General features: G+C 44.9%; 2 protein-coding genes across 4 annotated transcripts in view; both read left to right on the forward strand.

The window, feature by feature from the left end:
- The window catches only part of LOC138970547 (uncharacterized), an 18,144-nt gene extending 10,317 nt beyond the window's left edge, over nt 1–7,827 (forward strand). Inside the window, exons 4-9 of one of the 3 annotated variants that reach the window (XR_011456991.1) lie at nt 1,390–1,608; nt 3,377–3,520; nt 4,082–4,171; nt 4,923–4,973; nt 5,857–7,743; nt 7,780–7,827. Coding sequence is in view for 2 of the 3 variants with exons in the window: in XM_070343012.1 (XP_070199113.1) it covers nt 1,390–1,608; nt 3,377–3,520; nt 4,082–4,171; nt 4,923–4,973; nt 5,857–6,584 (1,232 nt within the window). In the remaining variant the exon portion in view is untranslated. Of the gene's footprint in view, nt 1–1,389; nt 1,609–3,376; nt 3,521–4,081; nt 4,172–4,922; nt 4,974–5,856 lie in introns of all 3 variants that reach the window. The other 2 variants (XM_070343013.1, XM_070343012.1) reach the window with 2 other exon arrangements.
- Nucleotides 7,828–8,186: 359 nt separating this feature from the next.
- LOC138970549 (UDP-glucuronosyltransferase 2B11-like) lies at nt 8,187–11,797 on the forward strand. Its single transcript, XM_070343014.1, has one exon. The coding sequence runs from the start codon at nt 9,779–9,781 to the stop codon at nt 11,303–11,305; it is 1,527 nt and encodes a 508-aa protein (XP_070199115.1). The 5' UTR covers nt 8,187–9,778; the 3' UTR covers nt 11,306–11,797.
- Nucleotides 11,798–13,993: the final 2,196 nt, after the last annotated feature.

Raw genomic sequence — 13,993 nt, forward strand, 5'->3', positions numbered from 1 at the left:
CCATTCTCACTGCCACCAACTGAGAAGGTTATTTCCCTTTGACCATTAATATGTGCTTCTATAAGTCCTTGTAGAATCTTAATCCACCAATAACTCCCTAACCGTGTGTTTGACTGGTCCCAATTTTTGTAAGGACCGTCTCAGGAATGTATAGAACCTGTTCACCAAGTTTGGTGACGATCGGTCCGTTCATTCTTGAGATCTATATGCGAACACAAACACACACCCAAACAAACACATCAAGCGAATCCTATACACACCCCTATACCGGGGGTGTAACGAATCCTATACACACCCCTATACCGGGGGTGTAAAAACCCGACTCTACTGCTTGTAGGCATGTTCTGAAAAATAAACTACTCGTGTAGCGGTGGAGGTTAAGTCAACAAATACGTACGAACGTCTAAGTTTTAAATTGTATCGTGCGTCTTCGTTACTTGACCAGTAGGCCTACTCTTAATGTTGGTACCGTTGTGTTCCTAAGAGCTTTGCACTTTCCTTTGATATAAGGCTAACCGTGTAAAACTGGATCAAACACGTAATAATTGCTAATAAATGAAGTAATTAGTTATTTTTCCGATTTAGGTCCATACTGGTACTAATTGGAACCTGGCAGTGAGGGAGGTATCACCGCAACAGTTTGTCTATATGCTTATGTACCCGTGTTCGCATGTTTGGTTTGGATTATCTGCTAGAGGAAGTAGATACCAGCAATATATTATCTGCTAGAGGAAGTAGATACCAGCAATATATTATCTGCTAGAGGAAGTAGATACCAGCAATATATTATCTGCTAGAGGAAGTAGATACCAGCAATATATTATCTGCTAGAGGAAGTAGATACCAGCAATATATTATCTGCTAGAGGAAGTAGATACCAGCAATATATTATCTGCTAGAGGAAGTAGATACCAGCAATATATTATCTGCTAGAGGAAGTAGATACCAGCAATATATTATCTGCTAGAGGAAGTAGATACCAGCAATATATTATCTGCTAGAGGAAGTAGATACCAGCAATATATTAATTATGGCCGCCTTTACCTCCACCCTAAAATAACATCGGCTTTTGACGTTTTTCGCCGCTAGCTTTAGGGCGGTTCTGGCCCAGAGAATTTCGACAACACCTGACGTTTTTCGCCGCTAGCTTTAGGGCGGTTCTGGCCCAGAGAATTTCGACAACACCTGACGTTTCTTTGTCGTAGGTGGTTATTTTCTTTTCTTTTTTCTTCTTTTTTTTTTGGGGGGGGGGGGGGGGTAACGTCTCTTCGATCTATTTTGCTGTGGACCGACTCAAGTGTGTTTGCTTTCTCAGTTTTCATGTTGGTCTTCCGTGATTGAAACTATTTACATTCAGATCCCACACAAATTGTGTCTCATATTTTCTAGACTACTCAACAAGAACACCACCACCACCACCACCAACGACGACAACAACAACAGAACCAACAACAACAGAAGCAACAGAAGCAATTATAACAACAACAACAACAACAACAACAGAAGCAATAAGACCAGCTGCAACGACAACAGCCAGTACAACTGCGAGTGCATCCAGCACCTCCAGTCAAGAGAACGTTCTACTCACTGAAGGTCAAGCAACAGGAGGTATGTGTGTGTGGGGGAGGGGTGGGGTGTGAGGAGCTCAGTGACAGTGGTGAGGCTTGAAGTTGTGCACTTTGCGAGCATGTCATTTCCTAAACAGAGGACGGGGTAGAGAGGTAGGAACAATTTTACAGAGAGTAGTGAAGTTTAATGTTTCGTTAAAATATGCGGTCATATGTGTGTTTCTTCCTCTCTCTCTCTCTCTCTCTTTCTCTCTCTCTCTCTCTCTCTCTCTCTCTCTCTCTCTCTCTCTCTCTCTCTCTCTCTCTCTCTCTCTCTCTCGCTCTCTCTCTCTCTCTCTCTAAATAAATAAATAAAACGCCAGAATATTTGTTCAGCTGGTCCTGCTTTAATGATAGATGGTGAAATAGTGGAAAAGTCGACCATCACAAACTGCTGGGTGTTAATCACAGGAGCTTGTATCCAACCACCGGTCGATAATTATTTACTCCTGCATGCTTATTATTTACTGCTGCATGCTTACCCTTACTACTAGTAGTACTAAATATAGACTGTATAGAATAAGGAGTAAATAATGATCGACCGGCGATTGGATACAGGCTCCTGTGGTGTTAATATTGATAACAACTTGTCTTGGTCAACCCACATAGAGCAACTTAGTAAAGTGGTGTCAAAGAAAGTGTATCTCTTATCTAGAATTAAACACTTCCTGAACTGCCACACCAGAAAGTTATTCTTCATTGCTCATATTCAATCTGTTATTGATTACGCATCCACTCTATGGGACTCAGCAAGTGAAAATTCCTTAAAGCCACTTAGCAGATTACATAAAAGAGCGCTAAAAGTAGTATTACTAAAGCACACTACCCTCACAAAGTTAGACTACATACATTTGGGGATCTTACCTCTAAAGTCAAGACTGCTTTTTAACAAAGGAATCTTTATGCATAAAATTATATCCGAAACTCTACCCCAAACCATTTGTTCAAAGTTCTCTTTGAAAAATTCACACCACCTTATGAAATTTAACACTCCTCTTTCTAGGATAGACTTATTTAAGTCTAGTCTAGTTTATTCAGGTGGCCGTCTCTGGAACGCTCTTCCGAATCCCTTACGGGAAGCTACCAGCACAGATTCTTTCAAAAACAAATATATATCCCATTTAATGAAAATAGTATATTCTTGATTGTTATGTCCTTTGGGACACAGTCACTCACTTTTGATTTATTGTTTTGTTCACGAAATTATGATGTTCTGCATAATATCCATTGTCTTGCAGAGTTGATGTACTATTGCATAGTATTCTGACTCCAATTGACTTGCAAATGTTTGCTTTGCACTTTGTCATGAACATTTATAAACTGCAATGTTTCATATAATGCACTTATGTACATAAACTTATACTGTTTCACTAATTATGTAAGTATGTAGTAGTAGTAGTTATTATAGTAGATTTAGTCCCTCTTTAGGGCGAGGGCCAGATGCAAAAAAGTATACCAATGCTTATTCTGTTACCCTCGTAAAATAAAGAATTGTCATTGTCATTGTCACTGTCACTGTCATTGTCTCTCTCTCTCTCCCTCTCTCTCTCCCTCTCTCTCTCTTTCTCTCTCTCTCTCTCTCTCTCTCTCTCTCTCTCTCTCTCTCTCGCTTGCTTTCTCTCTCTCTCTCTCCCTCTCTCTCTCTCTCTCTCTCTCTCTCTCTCTCTCTCTCTCTCTCTCTCTCTCTCTCTCTCTCTCTCTCTCTCTCTCTCTCTCTCTCTCTCTCTTTCTTCATATCATTACCCAATTTTTTCGTTACACAAATACAGATCACAGTTCCTCAGGCAGATCAAGCCACGCCAGCTATACACAAACCATCGAGAGACGGACAACTACAAAGTTACCAACAACGAAGACAACAGGAACGACTTCCACAGACACGCCCGAGATCAACCATGTTGTTCCTACTGATGGTGAGTTTTCGTTACAGCTTGTCTTTCAACATTAACATCATGCAAGCAAAACTGAAAACTGAACACGATTTTCTGTATTGTCTTTCTTTCCCTTGCTTTATGGGGATGAGGGATCGGGATGGGGAGTAGGGTGGGGGTGGGGGTGGGGGTGTTGTGGCTTCTTCTTCTTTTTTTCGGGGGGGGGGGGGGGTATCATCATGGAATGATTTAGCATTGTTTACCTGTGCTTGGGGGCCCGGTAGCTCAGTTGGTAGAGCACTGGACTTGTGATCGAAAGGTCGCAGGTTCGAATTCGGGCCGGGACGGACACGGGTCAACTTTATGTGCAGACCCAGAGACGGAAGCCATGTCCCACCCCCGTGTCATCACAATGGCACGTAAAAGACCTTGGTCATTCTGCCATAAGTGCAGGTGGCTGAATACACCTAAACACGCAGACACCTGGGTAGCGCGACTCCGTTGCTGCTAGCTTTCCACTGGGAGGAAGCGACCCGAATTTCCCAGCGATGGGAAAATAAAGTAATGAAAATGAAAAAAATGAAAAAATGTGCTTTGTTGCAGATAAATCAGAGAAGTTTACACAGATAATGATCATCATCGTCAGCGTGTTTGCCTTCTTCAGTGCCGCTGTCCTCGCCGTGTCTATTCTGGGTAAAGCCTTGATTAGAAATATTCATTAACAAAAAAAACTATGACAGCTCCTGTTAAAAGAGAAATAATAGACAAATGAATGAATAAGAACATAACTAAGACATTAATTCGCCGTTTAGGAAATTAAAACAATTGAACACATACTCGCTCGAGCCGCGCACCAACAGAAAATAGAATTTTAAAGTGAGTTGGGAGGGGCAGTTGGGGGGGGGGGGTTGAAAGGGGAACGTTAAAAACGGAATTAAAGAGACAAGGAACAATGGATTAGGCTAGTAGAAAATGGACAAAGAAGAAGACAGAGAGAGAGAGAGAGAGAGAGAGAGAGAGAGAGAGAGAGAGAGAGAGAGAGAGAGACGTAAGACATTTTATTGATTAAACACACAAGGTTCATTTCAACGGGGTGTGGGGAGGGGGGGTCAGTAATACATGCCGTGTGTTTTTATTTATGGACAATCAACCGGTTTTATCTCTTTCTCTCTAACAAATACTCACACGAACGCACGCACGCTCTCACTCTCTCTCACTCTCACTCTCTCTCTCTCTCTCTCTTAAACCTAAAGACATATCCAGCGCATGAATTAACAATATGGGTAGGTGTAACGACAAACAAGTTTACAGTGCTAACATACATTATCGGCTTTCTATCATGAGATTTTGCTTCTTCTAGCAGTATGGAAACGGATGGACTTCATTGTCTTGTAATGTTGTACGGTAGCCTTCAATTGAGATTCCTCTTGTTTATATTTCACAGGTATGGTCCGAAGAGAAAGCACAGCTACAGCGCGACACACATCATGTACAGGTGAGGACCGAGATAATACTTCAAGACAACATTTATCGGAATCCAAAACGTTTAGTGTTCAGAATGTGTTTACCATGTAAACTTGGTACGTGCCTCCAAGATAAGTGCAGATGCAACACGAGAATATTCCATTCCAATTTTTGTGGGGGGTAAACTAGCGTCGAATAGGCTTGTCAGCTTGTAGAAGCTCAGTTAGAACGGCGGTGGTTTACGAGATAGTTAGACAGTACTCGGGGGGGGGGGGGGGGAGGGGGGTTGGGGAGGGGGTGTTTGTAACATTTAATTAGCTATGGGATTCTCAAATTATGAAACATTGGGGTCCGAATTTGGTTTGCGAAGAGGCATTATCAATGCAGGTACTACGCATCATAATCTAAGACCAACAGGCGAATTCCTGAAATAACTCTCTCTGGGTTGTATTAACTTGGGAAGAGTTGCGCCTCTTCCAAACAGAGAGGCAAACACGCGTGGTCGCTGAAAGCACAGCAGCAGTGAAATATGAATTCCGATGAGCTTATTTTCGAGAAAATAAATGGTACCAAATCGAGCGAAAACTAAGTAACAATCATAAAGGAATCTCATTGTTCACCGTGATGCAATGCTCGCTGGTCTCCGCTGATCAGCGGCATGCGGTTGCCTCCCTGCTGGCAAGGGGCGCAACTTTTGTACAGCCAATAAAAACCCTGAAAGACTGATTTCCCAACATGCTCTATTCTGACCACGGTATATCCGCAGACAGAGCTGATAATAGTGCTCGCATTTTGATAAGTTGTAGTGGTCGCCCTTGTTGCTAATTTGCGATAACAAGTTTTTCGTGGGGCTTTTGGTAACATAGATCGTGCGCTCAACTTCCTGCTCTAAAATAACTTTCATGCTTTAACAGATGCTATTCCCTGGGATCTTCTGATGAATTTTCTGACCGCCACGACGTCACAAGGCAGAGCTGGCCAGAAACACGTCACATCTTCCCCTCCGTACAGTATTGATAGTGAAAGTGACACCATGGCCAGCGGCTCGTACGCTATGTGTCTTACTGATATGTCATCTCTCGATGACGTTGACCGAGATGACGCAGGCCACCCTTTTCTGCCGAACGATGACGTCACCTCTGCACAATGGACGGATGACGTCAGCACGCCTACGTCACCAAAACGTATCATATTTGAGAACGAGCTGAGTTACACGTCAGACACTGACGACGCAAGTGATTCATATAGTGTCAGCGTTTCAAGTATGTCAAGGACAAATATGCCGACCTCTGCAATGGGCATAATCGGAGAACACTCCCTCCCCACAATACGGCACTCCAACAGAGATTCTACACCCACGCTGTTAGAACACTCCCTCCCCACAGTAAGGCACTCCAACAGAGATTCTACACCCACGCTGTTAGATCACCGGGAACCACCTTCACTGGGACAAAGGTCTCGTGCTCCATGTCTACATCATCATAGACGTGACATCACTTGTGACCGTGAACGACCTTGTATTCAAGCCGCCCCTTCCTCGCAACAGCAACGAGGACCTTCAATTGAAACAACGTCACGACATTTGCCTAGTGAACTCTCACTCCCCGCACAAGGTGGCTACGTCGACGATACCGCTTCGTAGTCACGAGTTCTGGATTACAGCCAGTCTGCTTTACGTTTGATGACACAAGCGCGAGAACAGTCCTGCGTTCAGCATCACAACCAGCCTGCGTTACCTTCACAGGCTCTAGCGGGAGAACAGTCACGCGTTCAGCATCACAACCAGCCTGCGTTACGTTCACAGGCTCTAGCGGGAGAACAGTCACGCGTTCAGCATCACAACCAGCCTGCGTTACGTTCACAGGCTCTAGCGGGAGAACAGTCACGCGTTCAGCATCATAACCAGCCTGCGTTACGTTCACAGGCTCTAGCGGGAGAACAGTCACGCGTTCAGCATCACAACCAGCCTGCGTTACGTTCACAGGTTCTAGCGGGAGAACAGTCATGCGTTCAGCATCATAACCAGCCTGCGTTACGTTCACAGGCTCTAGCGGGAGAACAGTCACACGTTCAGCATCACAACCAGCCTGCGTTACGTTCACAGGCTCTAGCGGGAGAACAGTCACGCGTTCAGCATCACAACCAGCCTGCGTTACATTCACAGGCTCTAGCGGGAGAACAGGCACGCGGTCAGCATCACAACCAGCCTGCGTTTCATTCACAGGCTCTAGCGGGAGAACAGTCGTGCGTTCAGCATCACAACCAGCCTGCGTTACGTTCACAGGCTCTAGCGGGAGAACAGTCACGCGTTCAGCATCACAACCAGCCTGCGTTTTGTTCATTGGCAGAAGCGGGGGAACGCCGCACAGCGTTAGATTTCGCAAGGGTTGATGCCGTTCGACAAGGGTCGGCCCTTGCACCGCAACGGTGCAGAACGTCGTTGGTTCATCGTAATGACTTGTATTTGACACCGGTGGACAAAATGTAAACAATAGCAAGAGTGAGAGAGAGAAAGAGACAGAGAGACAGAGACAGAGAGACAGAGACAGAGAGAGCGCACACACACTGTGACACGCAATCTCTCACACACACACACACACACACACGCGCCGCACGCGCCGCACGCGCCGCACGCGCACGCACGCACGCACACACACACACACACACACACACACACACACACACACACACACACACACACACACACTTTTGAATGTGTTGTACATAATGCAGAGGATTTAGTGCTTCTTGGTTTGCAAGTTTCATGGAGAGTGGATCTTGTTACATGTTGCTGAAAACAGGTTCAATTTTATCGTCGAACGCTGAAGAAGAAGAAGGTTCAATTTTACAAAGATTGTAAATAAATGCTTTCTCCAAATAAGAAATGATAATGAATCGGTGTGTGTGTGCGTGTGTGTGTGTGTGTGTGTGTGTGTGTGCGTGTGTGTGTGCGTGTGTGTGTTTGCGCGTGTGTGTGTGTGTGTGTGTGTGTGTGTGTGCGTGTGCGTGCGTATGTGTGTGTGAGTATGTATGCGTGCGTGCGTACGTACGTACGTACGTGCGTGCGTGTGTAAACAACCCACACAACAAATTTAAAGTAATCGTTTCGGGTGCCTGTGGTTGAACTCTTAATGACCCTTCATTCAGCGCTGCATTCTGTATTCACCAAGGCCGTATTTAGCTCAAGGTCTCTGTAAGATACGAGTGATCTACTCATGAACGCGCATTGTTGCGTGCACCTGCACTTTTATTTGCGTGCATTTGCACTTGATACAATACAATGTCAAATGGTGGGGTTGACGACAGCGGGAGTCGTTTCGTTATTACTCTCTTTTGGAGCGTTCGGTTCGCTCACTTTGGACGATGACCTAGATCTTCCTTGTTGTCGTTTGGCGGTGTTGTTAAGGGTAATATTAACTGACTTAGTTCTTCTGAAACTTACTGGCACTAAAGACTATTATTTGCTTCGTGTGATTTTGTTTCGAACTGTTTGTCCATGCAATCAATCAATCAATATGAGGCTTATATCGCGCGTATTCCGTGGGTACAGTTCTAAGCGCAGGGATTTATTTTTTTATTTTATTAAATATTTTTTTTAATGCAATTTATATCGCGCACATATTCAAGGCGCAGGGATTTATTTATGCCGTGTGAGATGGAATTGTTTACACAATACATCACGCATTCACATCGACCAGCAGATCGCAGCCATTTCGGCGCATATCCTACTTTTCACGGCCTATTATTCCAAGTCACACGGGTATTTTGGTGGACATTTTTTATCTATGCCTATACAATTTTGCCAGGAAAGACCCTTTTGTCAATCGTGGGATCTTTAACGTGCACACCCCAATGTAGTGTACACGAAGGGACCTCGGTTTTTCGTCTCATCCGAAAGACTAGCACTTGAACCCACCACCTAGGTTAGGAAAGGGGGAAGAAAATTGCTAACGCCCTGACCCAGGGTCGAACTCGCTTCCGAGCGCAAGTGCGTTACCACTCGGCCACCCAGTGCACATACATACACCCTTGTGTTACTTTTGATCTAATATAATTTATTTTGATAATATATTCGTTGCAATAAAAAGCAACCCCCCAACACCACCCCCGAGTGAATACACGCTCTGGGCAGTCAAAACAGAATTAACGGTTTTGTTACATGAATACCTTACATAGTTATGCACCTTCGGCTGTCAGCCTTAGCGCAATGCAACTGACAGCTTCAACTAGTGAGTGAAACTTCTTTACCGGACAGGAATGGTTCTTTAAATGGCTGTAGATACGTATTAGTGAAACCTTTTTACCTGCAATAATAGTTAATGAAATAGATATATCTAGTTACTTCTTAAACATATTTACAAACTACGTAAAGTATGACGACGTGCCACTTAAAACCCTTTTTGACCGCTTCAGCACACCGACATAAAAATGTTTCAAATCACGCTCTGATAGTTGCTTTATTGTCACCTTAAAATGTCAGTGCAGCTCACTCAGTTGAAATTCGTCTGCAACTGGCAAATGACGCTCTGAAACACTGTAGCTGCTTTATTGTCACCTTAAAATGTCAGTGCGGCTCACTTGAAATTCGTCTGCCGCTGGCAAACATTGCTGGAAAACTACACAGGGCAAAGGCATACCGATTTCTTTGTGCAAGTCTTTGGTGCATGGTGGGTACGAGCGGACTGCTGACAAGCTGCATGTGTAGGATCGTGAAGGAAGGAACAACTGTGATTGCGTTCACACCCTGAAAACAGTAAGTAGCTCACGGGTGAGCGATCGGTTTTTCAAGTCACGACATAACCAACATTTATTTCCATCGCCCAGTGATCCCCCACAATGTCTTCAGCAGTACTGCCGTGCATGGTAAGCCTGCTAGCCTGGCAGGTCTCAGTTTGCCAAGGGAAGAGGGTGGCAGTGCTCCCCTTGCCGTTCGCCAGTCACAACATCTATCACACCAACGTTGCACGTGCCCTGGTGGAGCGGGGTCACGAAGTGTGGCTGATCATTGTCATCGAGGTGGCGGCAAGGGGCGTGCTTAACACCACAGGGTGTAATATAATCCAATATTCCACTATTCCGGATATCGAAGAGACTTTCATGTCGGCCACCAGGGATGCTTACTTTGAGAAGAGGTCTGTGAATTTCCAACAACTCTTTGGTTTGTTCAAGGCGCACAACGACAAGCTGCTGACAGACACCACTTTGCTGACGAAGCTCCGAGCACTTGACCTTGACCTCTTTATCATTGACAATCTCATGTTGATCAAGATTCTATCCATCATTCCGTACCGACTGAACGTTCCTTTTGCGTTCTTGGGGACCGGCTACGACCCTTTTTCCAAGAGAATTCCTTTCTCACCGGCCGTGACTCCAATGTCTTTGTTCCCCTTCACCGACCGTCCTTTGTTCTTGGAGAGAGTGCGGCTGACTGTGTATCGTGTCATGTCTTTTTTCTACGACCCCTGTGGAGTCAGCGATGCAGTGTCGCGCTACGCACCAGAAATGCCGGACATCTCGCTGGACCTGCTGGTGGCAAGGGCGGAGATCTGGCTCGTGGAGACTGACCACGTCCTCGACTATCCCAAACCCTCCATCCCCAACGTCAAACTCATCGGAGGCGCGGCCACGGGGCCCGCCAACCCGCTCCCCGACAGGTTCAAATCCTTCATGGACGGTGCCACGGAGGGAGTGGTCGTCGTGTCGTTCGGGAGCTACGTTCTGAACCTCCCCGCGGAGATCAGCGACAAGATCTTCACGGCTCTCCAGAAACTGCCCTTCAAGTCCGTCTTCCGATCCAAACTGGAGTCGCCGGACCCTGCGAAGATCATGACGTCATCCTGGCTGCCGCAGAACGATCTGATTGGCCACAAGAACACGCGCGTGTTTGTGACTCACTGCGGGAAGAACGGCCAATACGAGGCTCTGTTCCACGCAGTTCCTGTCGTCTGCATGCCGATCTTCATGGATCAGCCTTACAACGCTGAGCGCATGCGCGGGAAGGGGATGGCGGAGAGGTTAGACCTCATCACGGTGTCGGAGGACGAGCTGAGAGCCACCATCGTGAAGGTGGGGACAGAGAAACGATACAAACAAACCATCGCCAGGGCCTCCGAGCTGTTCCACATCGAGATGGGTGTCCCCAAAGACAGGGCCGCGTTCTGGCTAGATCACGTGATGAAGTATGGCGGCTCGCACATGCGCTCTGCGGGTCAGGACATGCCGTATTATCAGTTCATAGGGCTGGATGTGTTCGCGTTATTGTTGTCTGTCGTTGTGGTGTTCTTAGTGGTGATAGCCGTGTGCATGTTCTGCATTTGCCGGTGCCTGTGTCGACGTTACACTCGCAAGCAAAAGGCAGAGTGATGGTAGTGCTGGGAGATGATTTTGGAGATAGATCAATGCAGATCAAAGTGAATGAAAGAAAAGATGGATTGTTTGTGAATTGGTTATGGTTTATTCAATCACAAACCTTTATCTTGTATTAAGCATTAACGAACAAAACTGAGACTACACACACACACATACACACACACACACACACACACACACACACACACACACACACACACACACACACACACACACACACATTAAACCTTTAAGTTCAGGTATACTTCTCCCATTCCTCAATCAAAAAATGTATTTCATGTCTTTTCACTTGCAGTGACAAAGACTTACTTCTGTCTGTGTGTGTGTGTGTGTGTGTGTGTGTGTGTGTGTGTGTGTGTGTGTGTGTGTGTGTGTGTGTGTGTGTGTGTGTGTGTGTGTGTGTGAATAGAATAGAATAGAATAGAATTTATTGTCATCAACCCTTAAGGATATTGACACAAGTTGTACAATAAATGATTGTGTATGTGTGTGTGTGTGTGTGTGTGTGTGTGTGTGTGTGTGTGTGTGTGTGTGTGTGTGTGTGTGTGTGTGTGTTTGTGTAACGGTCGCTTTTTGAGACTGACCTTTGACCGACACGTGGGCTACCCATCCGGCCTGTCCAGATAGGTTATTCTTGATTCTTTTGTCAAGCGGTGTAACTCGTTGTCATGTTCATCAATCCAACAATGTTGTCGGACCGTGGTGCTATTGTAATGCTTCACAGGAAACCATTCAACTAGACTTACGTGGTTACTTCCCTTCGACTGTAATAATAGCCGCTGCTTCTTTAGACATAAGGCCAAACAAAAATAGGTGTTGGTTTAGGGTTACGTGACCAAAAAAGATAGGGTCGGTAGATCGGCTTTTTTTTTATTTTTTTTTATTTAGTCGATTTTAAAGGAGGTTACTCCCCTTAGTCTCGGTATGGTTCGCAAAATGTGCCAAAAGTTTTTGTTTTATTGAGAAATGAAAAGAAAGTTTTAGGGTCGGCGGGAAAAAATAGGGTCGGTCAGGTTACCCTAAACCAACATATATTTTTGTTTGGCCTAAGGATCTCTGAGGCCAGTGCAAATCGACGATGTTCGGAAATAACTGTCGGTCATTTTATTGGCTGTGGGAGAGTTAGGTCCCTAAATGAAACAAGAAGACCAAGTCAACATACGCCGTTGATCCATGGAGGTAAGAGAGTATAGCGTTGGTGTGAATAACGACCTCAAGTATTCACTTTATGAAGCGCCTGTTAGATATGATATCATTTTCTTTAGGAATAGGCTCACCGGAGCTTCTTATTCACTGCCCCCGTGATCACTTTTTTTTCCATTGATCAGTCACCACGCGTCTCTAGCGTTACCTCCACAGTCAATGGAAAGCCCAACAGAGTTATTTCCGGATTATGTCTTATCTGTTTGTGTGTGTGTGTGGGGGGAGGGGGTGTGTGAGAGTGTGTTTGTGGGTATGTGTGTGTGTGTGTGCCATGGCGTGTGTGTGTGTGTGTGTGTGTGTGTGTGTGTGTGCCACGGCGTGTGTGTGTGCCATGGCGTGTGTGTGTTCTCTTGCGAGCGTGCGTGCGTGCGTGTGTGTGTGCGGTTGTGCACGCGCGCAAGTGTGCCTGTCTTTATAATATGATAGATATATATTATCTGGAAATAACTCTGTTGGGCTTTCTTATGTACGTGAAAGTGCGTGGGTGCGAAACATGGTCTACCACACGGGAATTTCCGCTACCAATGACCAAGAGACAGTCATCGAAAGCGTCACGGTACACTTAGTAATTGTTGACATCAAACCAGATGAATAGGCCTATCTTACTGGATAATTCTCTTCCCCTCACTTATAACACTTAACGCCTCCTTGACTGTGACGCGCTTTTCCGGACATTTCCGAGAATGTATCTGTTGCAGTATAAAATCGCTCCTTCTTCCTGCCGATTACAATCCAAACAAGTCGCGTGAGTAAACATAATATATCTATATATTTTTGAATTCAGGAGAAATTGAGGAATACGATGCAATCATTTTTAAATCTGTTAGTGAAAAATCGATTCTAATGACAACTTTAATGGGCAAACTAATTAACTAGTTTTTAAGCCTCCAAGCTGAAATGCAATACCAAAGTCCGGGCTTCGTCGAATATTACTTGACCAAACTTTCAACCAATTCGGTTGAAAAATTAGGGCGTGACAGTGCTGCCTCAACTTCCACAATATGATGTCATCAAAGACATTTATGAAAAAAAATGAAAAAAACGTCTGGGGATATCATACCCAGGAACTCTAATTTTAAATGTCATGAAGATCGGTCCTGTAGTTTTCTCTGAATCACTCTACACACACACACACACATACATACACACTTACATATATACGTACACACATATACACACACACACACACACACACACACACACACACACACACACACACACACATACACCACCACCCTCGTTTCGATTCCCCGTCTATGTTAAAACACTTAGTCAAAATTTGACTAAATGTAAAAAGCATTTTAGCTTATTGTATCGTACATGAGGTCATTCCTTTCAGGGTCTTTCAAAAGAAGTTATTCACTATTGTCCCCAACTGGTTAATTAAAAAGGTACAGATTCAAAACTAACTATTTTGAATGAAGAAGACGTGTCTGTTTTTGGGGGAGGGGTTGAAGGTTGTGTGTGTGTGTGTGTGTG

This window comes from Littorina saxatilis, linkage group LG7 (assembly GCF_037325665.1).
Source record: "Littorina saxatilis isolate snail1 linkage group LG7, US_GU_Lsax_2.0, whole genome shotgun sequence".
NCBI classification, from domain to species: Eukaryota; Metazoa; Mollusca; class Gastropoda; order Littorinimorpha; family Littorinidae; genus Littorina; species Littorina saxatilis.

Bases quoted from the DNA above. Each gene is read 5' to 3' on its own strand.
- LOC138970549 (XM_070343014.1), top strand. From the start codon at position 9,779: ATGTCTTCAGCAGTACTGCCGTGCATGGTAAGCCTGCTAGCCTGGCAG.